The sequence below is a fragment of the Peromyscus californicus genome, unplaced genomic scaffold (genome assembly GCF_007827085.1).
Source record: "Peromyscus californicus insignis strain IS unplaced genomic scaffold, ASM782708v3 Scaffold_23__1_contigs__length_62951481, whole genome shotgun sequence".
Classification (NCBI taxonomy): domain Eukaryota; kingdom Metazoa; phylum Chordata; class Mammalia; order Rodentia; family Cricetidae; genus Peromyscus; species Peromyscus californicus.
Genome location: NW_026294534.1, coordinates 11,036,829 through 11,052,697, shown reverse-complemented (window position 1 = coordinate 11,052,697; position 15,869 = coordinate 11,036,829). Strand labels below are relative to the sequence as shown.

The following is a 15,869-nucleotide window of genomic DNA, read 5'->3' as shown; positions in this document are numbered from 1 at the left end:
ACAAGGAAGGAAATCATTTCTGTTTGGAAATGTGTTCATTATAAATAAATAAGTAAAAAAGTTTTAAAAAGAAGAAAACAGTTTTGCTTACCACACTTAATTGCAGTGAAACTGCCCAACATTTGAAATGCCATTGCATTTTTTTCTTAGACTTTGTTGAGTTTTATGATGAATACTTCATATTGAAATAATCTATTTCAAGTTAAATCATCTTACTAGGGGTCCAGACTGCTCACACTCATCTTTCACACCACTGTGGCCCAGCAGTAAGGACTTTGGTTTCACTTGAACGCTCACAGGCACACACAATGTAAACAAGGACATAATTCAGTTTTTATGTATGCATGTATTCAAGAAAGCAGGTTTCCTTGAAAGAGCTCCAGGGTCCAGCTCTGGAAGCTGGGAAAGCTTCTCCCCGAAAACTCTAAGGTGTGACTCAAGATGTCCATAATGTGTTGTGACCTATGGGGGTACATTCCTGTGGACCTAAGAACCAATTGAATGCCAAGTCTGGGTGTGGGGGTGTTGCAGAATAGATCCTCATCATAGAGTGTGGAAGAGGAGACCCCAAGCTGCTTCCCCTGACAGCCATACTGACTCTTGTGTTTGTTGCTGGTGGCTGAGGGGCCCTGGCCAAGGATACCCTGAGAACTAGCATAGCCCATCTTTCTTTCTTTGTGAATGAATGCAGCTGGGAACCCCATTTTCACTCTGTAATCACACAGCCCCAGTCACTTACTGTGGGTCAGCTGCATGCTTACTCTCTGAGAGCTCCTTCAAGGATGTTCACAGCTGGGCACAGTGCTTAAGCTCTGGTGACATGAACATGGTTGGAAGACCTATTGTCCTGGGAATGGAGACATTTACACAAGCTTTTTATTTTTTTTTTCAATGTAATATTTTTTATAGCTTACTTGGGAATTTTATGCAATGTACCCTAATCAGTCACCTCCCATTCCTTCCAGGTCTACCCTCCCACCCTTGTAGCTGGAAGTTTTCTCTGGTCCCACCCAGATCCCGCAGCCCCATAGTCCTGCAGCCATTCAGACCCAAATAACACACAGAGGCTTATATTATTGTCAAATGATACAGCCTAATGGCTCTGGCTTCTCCCTAACTAGTTCTTACATCTTAAACTAACCCATTTCTATAAATCTATACTTTTCCATGTGGCTCGTGGCTTACTAGTCCTTTTACATCTTGTTTCTCATGGTGGTGGCTGGCAGCATCTCCTCTGCTCTCTTTCTTTCTCCTTTCCCTCTCTCTAGTTAGAATGTCCCACTTAACCTTATTCTGCCTCACCATTGGACAAACAGCTTTATTTATCAACCAATCAGAGCAACACATATTCACAGCATATAGAACAACATCACCATCATACCCTTGTGACCTCCCCTGCAGAAAAGAAAAAAAGATACACCAAGTCCGATTTGTGTTTCTCATGTACTCATTGTAGCATGGCCAAACTCCCAGTGGCCTGCCCCTTAAAGATAACTGACTCCTTCCTTACTGTTCCCCCATCAGAAGCCATCAACTGTGAAAAGCTACACTTAGGCGTCTTTATCATGGTTTTTAAGGACTCTCTTCAATAGCTTCCTGACTAGACTGTTCTACTGTGAGTGAGTTACTGTCTATGGAACCACTGAGAGTTTGGCCAAGGTCTCCATTCTGCCCTGTGTAGACAGGGGCTCACTACAGAGCAATGGGCTTATCTGTGTGTAACTTATTCTCTGTCCTCACACTTCTGCATGCATGCCCATAAAACAGAGAATAGCCTGGTATATGGAGGGACCCAGAGGCTTTCAGAGAGACCTGGATATTTTCTCTTGGACATAGAACCCATTATTGAGTGTCAGAACTGTTCTTTCATCTGACAGAGGCACATTTTGAAGTAAAGTTTATTCTTAGAACAATAGCCTATGAAAATAGCCTTTCAGTGAGGAAATGGCATTTTATTTGACAATTCAAGTATTTGCATGCTTAATTGCAGTGAACTAAAATAAAAACTTAATTACTTTTCTGAATGCACTTTCTCTTTATGAGTACATGTAGGTGAGTTAAGCCTGTCGAGCAACATATGATTTATCTATTGGTAGAAGGGGGTGACTGAGACGGACTAGGAGTTAGGCAGATCCCTTACAAGCAGACACACAAGGAAAGAGAGTGCAGATAATTTATAAAGATGACATACTCCCACCTTCTTCCTCATCCTCCCGACCTAGGACAGATCTAGTGAGCCTTTTCTCCTAACAGCAGCCTCCCCTTCCAGTTCATTGGTCCTGACTGCTCAGATATATTCAAGAATTGTCATGAGCATGTTCACCTGAAGCTGTGGGCCTATCAGCTCCCATTTCTTTGTCTAAACTGACCAACGCAAAATAAGGGACAGGAGAGAAGACCTGCACCAGACCACCAGAAACATTTAAAATCACAGCCCTCTGGAGGGAAACAGATTTTGATTTCTGGATTTTCTTCCTGGTTCATGGAGAGTCTTTCTCTCTCTCTGTGTCTCTGTATCTGTCTCTGTGCCTCTATGTCTCTGTCTCTACCCCCCTCTTTGTAGGTGTGTGTCTGTGTGTGTTTCTTCACTTTTAATAAAATTTATTACCTGCTGCTGTCTGCTGTGCCTGAGGTTTTTCCTGCCTTTGCATTCTACAATTGGTGGAGAAATGAACCTGATTAAAACATCTGGATCAGTGGTTCTCAACCTATAGGTCTAGACCCCTTTAGGGTATATCAGATATCCTGCATATCAAATATTTACATTAAGATTCATAACAACAGTAAAGTTACAGTAATAAGGTAGCATTGAATAATTTTACTGTTGGGGGTCACCACAACATGAGGAACTGTATTAAAGGGTCACAGCTTTAGGAAGGTTGAGAACCACTGCTCTAGATGGTACATTTTCAGAAAGAAAAGGTCTATGAGAGGGGACAACAGTGGGGCTGGACCAGATATCAGAAGAAGCTGTAGAAGTCTCTGGAGACCATGTTTAGGTTCTTTAAGAAAAACTGAATTCTCCTCAAGAGAATCTAATGCATTTTTAGTCTTCTTTCCTTGAGACCTTTATCCACAAGATTTTTATCTCTTGGTGAGGGAGGCAAAGGACAGCATTCCCAATCAGCACACCACCAACACTGGAAAAGGAAAGGCTGCCCCACTCAGTGTGATCAAATGTCCAAGACAGAGTCAGACTGTCAGCAGAAAAAGTGCTGTTAGAAGAGGGATGTGTTTTCACAGGCTCTGCAGTAGTCTGATAATGTACCCATCCAGGGTGTGGGGTTGGTTCCCCAGAGGTGAGAATGCACTCTTTACCCTAAACCTCTGTTCTGCAACCCTCACCTCAAATATCTGTTCTGAGCCAAGCTCTGGGGTCGCTTTCTTCTAGAGATTACATCTCTCAACTTGACACCACTCAGAAACAATATCACATGTACAGGATTTCATGGCAAGCTCTGCTGTCATGGGATAGGACCCTTCTACTGCTGTGCGTTCACATGCCAGACCTACAAATGGCGATGGTTTCTGTACTGCCATGGTTCAGTGCCTTAGAGAGAAGTGAAAGGAGAGGGAGATGCCTGTGCTGTGGCTGATGCCTCTCCCAATGCCTTTCCAATGAAACCCCGTAAATAAAAGGTGATGAGAAGAAGGTTAACAGTGGATAACAGAACCAGGAAGCACACAGAAATTTCACTTTAAAAAAAAGATGAAAATTGGTCTGCAAGGCAATGAATGGGAAAAGATCTGATCAAGAATGGGCCCAGAAACCTTTTGTCTGTGGTGTTAATGGGAAAAGTAAAATTGAAAGGAAATAGATTGTTTAGCTCCATCATCCACCTGTACTTCTGTCAACTATGTTTGAAGTTCTGCATGAAGTCGCATCCTTAAAACTTAGAATGGCTTGTGAAAAATCGCTGCCTAACAATACAGCTTAACAAAATCGGGGATTGACTCTGCATCCTTTCACCAGGTCTATGATGGAAAGGACAGCTCCTCACGGTCACTGGGAGTCTTCACAAAAAGTGACTTGATGGGGCTGGTGCTGAACAGCACCTCCAACCACCTGAGACTGGAGTTCAACACCAATGGGTCAGACACCGCCCAAGGCTTCCAGCTCACCTACACCAGTGAGTAGCCCATGGCCAACCACACACGTTAACTTGGCTCTTGCGTTAGGGCACACCTACTATCTAGCTGTACAGTGAATTTATGTGATGGATATCTTTGCTGAACCCCGTGCACTGACTTGCAGTTTTAATTATCTCCTTTGTTGATGAGGCCGCAACTTGGGCATTTTAATAGAGGCCATAGTTTTACACTGATCTGTATAGAAGGCGTCCTGCTTTAAGAATAAAACAGCTTGGCCTGAAAAGGAAACATCTTGTAACATTTCAAGACAGACTTGGTATAAAAATACAGATTTTTTTGTATCGTGAATATGGTCAAAACCTGATGAACATGTGTGTGGAAGATTTAAAGAGAATGTTTGATATAATTACCAGTACTCTTTAAAGGACTGATTACGGTGTGTGTGTGTGTGTGTGTGTGTGTGTGTGTGTGTGTGTGTGTGTGTGTGTGTGTATGTATATATATATATATATAAAAATATAAAATCATATGCATATAAACACATATAGAAATGTATAACAAATGGGCATATGAAATATTTAGAGAGAAATTTGATGTAATTATAATAATCCCTGAATGACTGAAATATAGTATATATACATATTTATATATATGTTCTCTTTTAGAATTGAATTATTATGCTTATTTATGTGTATGGATGTGTGGCCATGTGAGTTTATGTACACCATGTGAGTGCAAGTGCCTGCAGAAGCCAGAGGGTGTTAGAGTCCTTGGAACTGAAGTGACAGGCAGTTCTGCATCCCCTGATATGGGTTCTGGGAACCAAACCCAAGACCTCTGTATACGCAGTATACTTAACCTCTGTATACTTAACCTCAGAGCCATCCCTGCAGCACTCTGTGTGTGTTCATATGTATATATAATCATATACATCTATTTGTAGAAGCACATACACAAATGCATGTGAGGGGCTGTTATCTGTGGCAAGGACAAGGGTCCCGGCTGCTTTTTATCAGTTAAGGAAGCTGGTCAATTAAGATGCTGGACGTATCTAAGGCAACCCAGATTTTCATTGATCAGATGGTTTGGGGCTTTATGATGACTCTGGGGCCTGAGAAGTTTGAAAATTTCGTATTTAATCATGGAAGTTCATGAGGGCTTGTCAGAGCTGATGCCTCTGTTTGAAGGCCAGGCACATGAGGGACAGGGAAGGTCACAGTCCCACCCCTGCTATCTTGAGCTAGTGCAAGTGTCTAACAGGAAGTTGAACCACCTCAGACCCTCCTCTGTACATGACATCACAGTTACAGCATTGAAGAGCTTTAGACAAAAGTGGAGTTAATGCTCAACTGTAAGAGAAAGCCACTGTGTCCTGTTTGTGAATAATGCTGCTGAAATGACTCAATGAACGGGAAGGGTTGTTAACTAATTCACACATGTATAAGTCACAATGGACACCACAGGGTTTAATTGGGTTATAAATTGCTTTAGGTGAATCCCACTTTAAAATCTCGATGTCAGAGCGTTCTGTGGGAGCTCTTGCAAAGGACCTGTGGATGTGGATGTGCGTACATGTGGGGTACTTGCATGAATGACCCTTTCCCAACCCCATGTTCTCCATCATGTTCTGTTCGATGGCTTTTCTTTCTTTATTGGGTGTCTTCGTCTCCACTTGCTAGCTCCTCATCTTGGAGGAACACAGGTTGATTGTGAAAATCTTTGGGGATAATCTTTCAGCAGTGTTCTGAAAGTAAAGCATAGAAGACAACATGCCCACGTTTGGCTAGGTGGCCCGTTAGTTCTCCTGCCAATGAATACCTTTTTGGTACCTTTTCTCATCATCCACATCTCGTGTCATGCATCTTTACTGAAGATCAGGAAACCATCACCTGAGTGATGCCCACTCTTCCATTACCTGCTAAGCATATTGCTTCCAGCCTGGTGACTAAGCCCCCATATTGTCTTCAAAGACTGTCCTAGGAAAGGCATCGAGCCTGACTTAGATTATGTCACTGCTTTTCAAATACTGGGGCTGCTTCCTGTCTCCAGTTGGTGTGACTATTTAACGATGGGCATCCAGTTATGTATTCTCATGGGTGTGAACCTCAAGTGACTAGCTGTGGAAGCGTGAGGAAATCACAAACCATTCCCAGACTTTTGATATTACCTCCACTTTTTAACCAGCATTTAGGGGATCCCCTGGACTCTAAATGTCTGGAGGTGGTATTGATGGGAGAGTGTTATCTTGTGTGACCACTGTCATCATTGACAAGGCTTCTGCAGTATGATCTTCCCAACTCACACCTGCCCTTGTAAATAATGAAATTCCAGGTTTCTCTTTACCGTCAGCACAGTGGAGAGAGAGACATTGGCTCCTCACACTCTGCTGAGGATCTTTCTGAATGCATCAATATATTGCCCATCAGTTTTGGGGCATCATGAATAATAGGATCTGTTTAATGACATAGAAAGTCAGATGTCCCATAAACAGAAGAAAGGGGTATTGTCAACAGTTGGTCTTGGACTCTCAGTAGGTTCTTCTGACAAGAAAACTGACCTCCTCCCCTTCACCTGTCCTTGTTAATACCTGCAGAAGCATAAGCTTGGGAGTCTTGTATGGACAATTGTCTCAGAACATGGTCATGCTGTCACATGGGAAATATAGCAATAATATAGACAGGATGGTGACAATGGCTGTATAATCAAAATAGTATTGATTTCACATTAAACCCTAGATTTAAGCACATCATAATTAGATTTAAGAAATCCCTGGCTCCCACAATGCAACCCCATACCTGAAACATTTTTATCCCTGAAGCAAGGATCACAGGTGATCATAACTACTTTCAATAGCCCTGTAATCACTTTGTGCTAGGTTTGCATCACTTGCAGAATAATGCAGAAAGCCCACGGATTACTGATAAAGGAACTGTTTGTTAAAGAATTATATTGAGGGGAACAACTCACTAATACAGGATATGGCAAATTTAGTCACAAAGTCCTGGAAGGCTGAGAACTGGTCCCATGCTGCTTCATGCCTCCTGATTTGGTCTCCACCATCCAAGAGCTCAAGAGAGAAGGGACTGGCATACATGCTCCCCAGATCTTAAGCTAGCCAAGAGGCCATGCCCTAGGAGCTGGTACCCCAAGGCCATAGGTGGAAGGAATAGCCACTAGAGGGAAACATCATGGATGTACAGGTTTTGGATCCATTAATGTACACATGTGGGTGGATTACACTAATCACAGAGTGAATACAGAGCTCAGTAAACACAATAAAGTGTTTAGAAATAGTCACAGAGTATTTGTATGCCCTTTAAAACAGATTCATGCAACTCTTCACTATGTTTGGGTCCAAGGCTTTGTTAAATCATTATTTTTTTTCTTTCTTCAGTAAAGTTGAACATTTATCCAGATCTTAAAGGGATTTTCTGAAGTTTCACACAAGGAATGATATAGTAGTGCCCCAAATCTCAACTTATGACTGAAGCCCAGAGCTGTTGGCATACTTACTTGCAAACATTTTTATATGACTGCAAATTTAAAAGAAAATTTAATATACAAAAAATATTGATGTGGACAAAAAACATTGGCCAGGATGATAGAGATAGAGAAAAGGTCAAGATTGGTCCAATTTGTAATAGATATATAAATTAGTCATTTAAGTAGTTAATCTTAAGGTGTAAAAAAAGAAACCAAAGCAGCACTTGCAAGAAACCTGAATTGGAAACACTGCTTCTTTCTGCAGGTGTACTCTGGCCTGACAGATGGCATTCTCCCATGATGTCACCATGTCTTGGATCTATTTCTCATAATCTCTTTTAGATCAGGGACAACAGAGTCCAGTGTCCAGTTTGTGTCCCTCTGCACCTTACAGGGATGAATGTTCTGTCATGACTTGCACAGCTTTGCCCTGACTAGGGTAAAGAGGGACAAACACGTGTGCAGAAAAGCTGGGATTGGGTAGGTCAGGTGCTCTGATGGAGGTGTACAAGCTGCAGCCTGGGAACTCAACGTGTGTGTTTTATATACCTGAATGGAGGAGACAGGTTTATTGTAAACAGTTGAAAGAGGAGGCAGGTATCCATCCAGAAGGAGGAAGTTGCAGTCCATATTTTCTGCATATACTGTCAGCATCTGCACATGGACCAGGGGATGGCTTTGTCATTTCCATGGGTCTGAGGCATGGGGTTCTTGACACAGCTGTGCTCATACCAACAGTACACATTTGTACAGGAATTTATCCATTCTCCACAGTGTTCTGAAAGGTAGTGCAGAATGGTCCATTCCTCATTTCCAAGCTGAGTTCTGTGGAGCTCTGAATATACCCAGCATCTGGCACAGGCAGGAAGGAGGAAGAGCTTTACTTGACAGGTGATTTTGTCTTGATTTCTGACAGCATTTACAAGCTTCATCAGGTATCAGCAAGAACTGCAGTTGACTGTGGCCTATTTTGTTTTCTTAATATTTGACACATACATTTTAAAGAAAATTTCTAGAAAATTATTTTGAAATCCTATAATGAACTCAGAATGATCTTAAAAATGTATTGTCCTTTAAATTTTTGTAAGAATATCCCTGGAATTTTAGCCACTCTTAAGAAACTATTCACTGGACTGGAGAAATGGCTCAGAGGGTGAGTGCTTGGTTCATAAAAAGGAGGACCTGAATTCAAATTCCCAGAACATGTTAAAACCCAGGCATGGCTACAAGCCTGTGACCCTATATCTCTGGAGGGCAGACACACAGAAGGATCACTCTTGGCTGTCAGATTTGCTCCAGGTTCAGTGAGAAACCTCATCTCAAGTGACTAAGGAAGGAGTCTAGATATCTCCTCGATATGTGCATAGGTATGCAGACACACACACACACACACACACACACACACACACACACACACACACATTGACACACAGATACACACACAGATGCACATGCTCATACATGCACACACCACACACACATCAACACACAGATACACACACACAGATGCACATACTCATACATGCACACACCACACACACATTGACACACAGATACACACACACACACACACACACACACACACACACACACACACAGATGCACATGCTCATACACGTACATACAGACACACACCCCCATACATACACAGACACAGACACATACACAGACACACACACATATACTTTTCAGTACAGAATCTGCTACAGAAGCTGAAGAAGAAGCTGACTCCTGCTGCCTTGTGCACCCTTAGTTATTTAAATAAGAAATAAACAAATTCTTACCACAGTTTAACAAGAGCAGTTCCTACCTGGAGTGGACAAAGAGCCACAGTGCCAAGGAATAGGTCCAGCCACCCATGGGAAATCCCTCTTACTAATGACCAGTGACTGCGCAGATGGAGTGTAGCTAAAGAACACTTAGGGTTGTGCTGAGTGAGTCCACAACTGTGGCTCCTGCCAGGGAGACCTGATGCGGAAGGGTCGTGTTCAGTGCCCGTGACACTGGTCAGTAGAAAGGAGGCTGCCATCTGTGTGCAGAGATAAAATATACTGATATGCTCAGCTATGAAGTGTATCTGCAGATCTGGGAGAAGTCAGGTCGTGGCTCCAATCCCTAGAGTTTAAAGTGTTCATCACTATAGATCATATTTGTTTGAGTTTGATCTTTGACATATTATTACTCTCTTTCTCTGTCTCTGTCTCTGTCTCTGTCTCTGTCTCTGTCTCTGTCTCTCTCTCTCTCTCTCTCTCTCTCTCTCTCTGTGTGTAATGATAACAAATAGAATCTTCTAGAAAGAAAAAGAAGCATGATTGAAGAATAGAATATCCATGGGAAAAGGTACTTGGTGCTAAACATCTCTATATAAAAGCTGCCCACTCTTTATTTCCCTAATCAAGAATATTGCTCTTTCTTCTATGTCCTATAACCTCCAAAGTTTTTGTCTACATCTTTTGTTTTCTCTAATATAATATGATCCAACTGAGGATCATATCAGTCAACCTCATGTCACTGACATAGAAACTTCAATAAGAATCAGTAGAGCTGGCTGTTGGAGCCAAGTAGGTTTCCTAGTGGCTGTACCTAGCAGGACTGCATAAGAGATTGATTGGACTACAGGCCTGGGTACCAGATGTTTGTAAAGGTCTACACTTGACTGTAACTAGCAAGGGGGAGGTCTTTTCCTCCACCCCTTGGCAGTGTTATAAATAGACCTTTGGAATAAAGTTCTGGGCCGGTGGATAAGGATCCAGGCCCTCCCAAGTCTATCCTGTGTTTTCTCTCTCCTCTTTATTTCTAATTGAGTCTCTTATCCCTCATTCCTTAAGAGGCCCTGGGGTAAATAATTGTGGGGACTAGTCCACCACAGCTGGCCTAGAATTAACAGAAAGGAAACATGGCTGAAACCAAAATGGTTTTTCAGAAGAGAGATTCAGAGTCTAGTAAGGATGTGGAGTCAAATGGCCTTTGAGTGAGTGAGAGCATGTAGGGAAGCATAGTAGAGTAGATATGTATGCAGGAGAAACAGGAAGAACTAGTCAGGCTTATGAAGAGCTGGTCACAGAAGCATTCAAAACTGTCCCCATCAAGAGGGGGTACACAGTGTGTGAATAGAGAAGTCACACAGAACCCTGGGAGTCTGAGAAGGGTGAGCTCACAGTGACCCGGATGCCACTATTCAGAGGATGAGTATGGCTACATACGGCATGTGTCATGCCACCACCATCCATGAAGGCCTGAGAATAAGTGAAGTCAGCCTGCTAGATTCACACTCATAAGCAATAGCCCTGAGCATCAATACTTAGACATCAGTACTTGTAAGTTAAGTACTTGAATTGTGTATTTTTATACCTCCCCCAAAGGACTGCCTTGATCACATAGGTATACTCAAAGGTAGTAGAAGAGCAGACAGGCAGACTCATGTTCCATATGGGAGCTTTGTAGGGACTACCAGACACATGTCTCTGTGAAAAGCCCTGAGCCAGAGGAAACTGAAGTTCAAAGTCATTGTGAGCACACACGCTGTCATGGTGGTATAGTAACTAGGCCAACTTCCCTTCAGGGTTGGATTTATTGAACTAAGTTCCTCCCTGATTCCACACTTATTTAGGGATACCCTCATTATGGTGTAGAAAGAGGGTGATTTATTGATGTGGACACGGGGAGTCAAGTCCATGGACTGACTCCATTAGTTATCTTAAATTGGGAAATTGGCATCCTGCCAGCATATTAAGTCACAGGAGGAAGTGATGCTGTTTTGGGAAACTCTGACAGAACCAGATGTCTGATTCCACAAAATAACCCCAAGAAGCCTTTGAAAGCCACTTGCTTTCCTTGGCATGGCACCATACCATTGTTACAAGTTTTATTTATTATTTCTTGTTTCAAAAGGACAGGCAGTAGGATGGGCAGCCAACAATCATGGATGCTTCCAAAATGTTATAGAGAAATGCTTGGAGTTAAAAGCTTGCCAGAACAGATAAGCACAGAGAGAAAGTTGTGAAAGTCACCTCAGAGCTGAAGGAGCAATTATGCAGGGTGGGGCTAGCATAGGACTTCTCTCCACCATGGTTTCTAAAGCAGGGTGACAGCATGTCTGAGAAAAGGGCTGCTTGAGAGCCCCCTTACCAGGATGTCACTGAATGGTTTGTTGTATAGGTGAATTTACAGGCTGGACCTGAGAAGATCCCTGGGTGCAGGTCACATGCAGGTCACTGTTTAGTTGGAAAGAGGGAAATGGGGAAAGTCACTGGTTCATACTGTTTCCATCGTAGAGTCAGCTTTCTCTGGATGGATGGTGTCCATCCTTCTGGTCCCTGAAACTACTTCTTATGTCTTTGCCTTTGACTCTGGCCATCTTTTATTATGCATAGTGGTATCTTCTTTTACAAAACGGCCATTATTTCATTTACCTGGTTATTTGTGGTCTGTTGTCCCTGTTCAACCACCAGCTCTCATATCACAGAGGCTCCTTGGTACCTCAACGCATGAAACGTACAAGGTACCTCTCTGATCTTCTCCATGATATTGACTGAGTAGACGATAAAACTGTTTGCATGTGTCAAAGAAGAAGTTATAGCTTACAACTGACTTTACATTTCCAGTTTGTCATGAAGCATGTGTGTGTGTATGAGAGAGAGAGAGAGAGAGAGAGAGAGCTATTTTATGTATTATATGGATTATAGATTTACCAGTTGAGCTCAACAGCTGCATTTAGAAAAGCTTATTGTGGTGTCATAGAGCTGGATTCAAATTCTTAGATGGATTGTAGACTCCTCCTCTAGGGGGATTCTCTTTTTTTTTATTTACATGTATTTTGGATATAATCCTAATTCCATAATTCCTACTTATCATTATGTTTCATATATAATGGAACTTGGTAAATAAAAGCAGCTATATGCATAGGAAGCTGGGGAGACATCCACATGTAGACACAGTGATGAAGCACATAAAAACCCACCCACTCTACTTGCCTTCCCACAGCCTTGTAAAGATGTCCCGAGAGACAGAATATTGGGAGAAGTGTGAACTCTGCAGGAACAGTGTAACAAGCGTTATGTTTAGGTGTGTAAACGATGCACCCAAAGGGACGTTCTTGTTGGGTGACAGAAAACAGTTGGTCATTAGGTACTTACTGTTTCCATGCCTACAGTGTGTGGTCAGAGAGGACCCCCACAGGGACACGTGGTTTTTCACGTGGGTCAGCCTTGGATCATTAGAATGGGAACTTGAGGCCTTGGCTTTGTCTTTCCCAGATCTGGTTTAGGGGGCCTTCGCCCTGTGTCCTTAGCGTTAGACATGGTACTGACATCAGAAAAGCAGTTACTACTTACCAAGGGCCTGCACTGTTGTTCTCGGTGTGCCTTATCTGTGTCATTCAGCTTTGCGTGGCTGTGATAAAACACCTGAGGACAACAGTTCAAAATCAAGGGTTTATTTTGGCTCATGCTTTTAGTCCATGCTCAGTTTGTCCAGTTGCTTACAGGTCTGTGGAGAGGGGGTGCATCATGGCAGAAGCATGTGGTAGAAGCTCTCTTCATGGTGGCTGTAGCATCAAGGAGAGAGGCAGGGATGAGATATTTCCCCTAAGAAGAGGCTTCTGTAGCTCCCAGCTAAGTCTTCCCTCCTAGAGTTTCCACTGCCTCCCAGGAGCCCATTAAACCTTGAATCCATGAATGGATGAATCCATGAATGGTCAGATCCTACACCATCCAGTCACATCCCAAAGCCTGGAACACTGCTGCACTGTAGATTAAATTTTTAACATGTATGCCCTTCTGGGTGCTCAAGATCTAAACCATTGTATTATCACTAAGGAAAATTCCCAGGCCCAGAGGGATTTCCATAGCATTCAAGTAAACCCAAGCTTAAGTTCAGGTTCTGTAACAAATCTTTGTAGGTAAGGGTCAGATATGAGTGTACAATGGCAGAGAAAATACTGGTTCATACCAAAGGTATAATATTCATTGAGTAGTTGTGAAAATGTTTGATAATGATGTCATTCATGGCAGCAAATGACTTCCTTCATTAAATTCAGTGTGCTGAATTTAATTCTGACTGTGCATTAAGAAAAGGGGATGAAGAACCCATGAGTGGTGTCCGTCTACTGAAGGAACAGGCTTCCCGTTGGCATTCCTGCTAGTTCAGCCAGAGCTTTGGGGTACTCTTACCCTCTGACCTTAGCATTACTGATAGTGCTATGTAGGGTTCTGGGTGTGTTTCAGAAGGTTGGGGGCAATGAGGAACAATTTGTTCCACCTCCAAGCCTTCCATTGCTGTCTTTGACACAGGGAGAAAAAGACACCATAGGGTGGACACTCCATGGTTATTGTAAGATACATGGAGAATATGAAGGCATCCAAAGCTTCCAGTCTGTATTCTCCACTGTCTATTCAATAACTTATGTTGGGAAGGCTGCCTAGTCATAAGCAATTTTGAAGAAGCCCTGAGACGTCTAGCAAGTCTCCCTGCAACTATAATTTAAAACAAACAGAATTAGTGACAATAACTGCTGTCCATTCAGTAGAAGAGCCATTCATGTATAGTCTTGGAGCCCTGAGTTTAGGGCCTGGGATAACTGGGTTAATTCTCATAGTGAAGTTGGAGGATATGGATATTCTTTCTTATACTGAGAGTGTAGACCATGCATCTCCACACCTGGTGTGAATGTCACCTCGAGCACAGCAAAGCCACAATAACTAGTCTCATTTTTGTGTTTAATAAAAAGGCAGAGATGTTGTTATGGGATGGGGCTATCTCTCAGTTGGGTACAATGCTTACCTTGTATAAACACTGTCCTGTGTTTGAGCCCTGGCACCACATAAAACTAGGTATGGTGACATATGACTACAACCTGAGCACTAAGAAAGTGAAGCATGAGGATCAGAAGTTCAAGGTTATCCTCAGCTACATAAGAAAATCAAGGGCAGGCTGGACCCTTCCCTAACCCTACCCCCAAAAGAAATGTAATGAGCCTGAACTGTATACAGATATAGACATTGTGCAATTACCAAAAACACACCAGAAGGCCGAGAGCAGGAGGGTACAGCACATTCTATATTTATAGTCCTTGCGGTCATGGATTGATGAATAATACTTTATAGGATTGACTGGTGGCCAGATGAGGTTGATGTAATTTCTTTGGGTAGCCCCCTTCCCCCTCCTTCTCTCATACATATCCAAAGTCAATGTCTTCTTCTTATAGAGATGTTACCAACCAACCTCCCTGACCGTGAATGAGACTCAAGGACTTGGCAATGTTCTCCTGTCATAACTGATTATCTTTGAAAACTAGATTTTGGAAATTCTGCACAAGCTATTAGTCCTCAAATACAAATTCTAACAACTAACCTCATTAAAAATGAAGACAGAGTTTGCAAATATTTCTTGGTAGCTATGTGTAAGCATCACTGTTTTAAAGTTGAATAGGGCCATGCTATTAAAAAAAACAGCATCCTTAAATGCTTAGTGTTTTAAAAATATCTTTAATTTGTATAAGTACTTCACCTGCCTATATGTGTGAATATATATTGTGTAATGAGTGCCTGAGGCAGCCACAGAAAGTGTCAGATCTCATAGAAACTAGAGTTATAGACAGTTGTGAGCTGTCTGATGTAGGTGCTGAGAATCAAACCCAGATCCTCTGAATGATCAGCCATTGCTCTTAGCCACTAAGTCGTCTCTCCTGTAGACTTTATACTGAATTATAGTCTAGGAAATTGTGGCAGGACAACTTACCATGCAGGGAGTAGTTCTAAAAAATGTTTACAATTGTATAATGAACCAAGATGAAGCATAGAACAGAATAGTCAGGAAAACAAGAAAATCAACCTCCACAGGGATCTATGGGAACAGTTAGGGACTTTTATTTAATTTCAATGAAGATTAAAATTGAGGTAAACATAAGGCATTGCCTTAGAGTGCTGTCATGAGACACAATCATGTCTACCCAGGCTTTATTCATATAAACAGCCTCTGGCTCCCAAGTAGCCATTAATGCAGCTGGGAAAACTGTTGGAAACTGTCCTAAACATGATATGTTTTCCCATGGCTGCCTGCTAGGTAATTCTTTGGAAATGTTTTAAAAAAATAACAGGTAGCTCTTCGTGTGTCGATTTTCTGTTGGTGTTAAACAAATTGCCACACACACAACAACAACAACAACAACAACGAAACAGCCCACACTCATTCACCCGTGGTGTCCATGAGTCACTGGGTTTGTCCTCAGGGTCTCACAGGGTTTAATCTTAAAATGACTACAATATGGACTGAGGCCCTTTTGAAGCTCAAGGTTT

General features: G+C 42.3%; 1 protein-coding gene across 2 annotated transcripts in view; it reads left to right on the top strand.

The window, feature by feature from the left end:
- Csmd1 (CUB and Sushi multiple domains 1) overlaps positions 1–15,869 on the top strand; it is a 1,596,844-nt gene that overhangs the window by 1,314,749 nt on the left and 266,226 nt on the right. For both annotated transcript variants that reach the window (XM_052751771.1, XM_052751770.1), the window contains exon 23: positions 3,974–4,130. In XM_052751771.1, the coding sequence (XP_052607731.1) occupies positions 3,974–4,130 (157 nt within the window). The remainder of the gene's footprint in view (positions 1–3,973; positions 4,131–15,869) is intronic.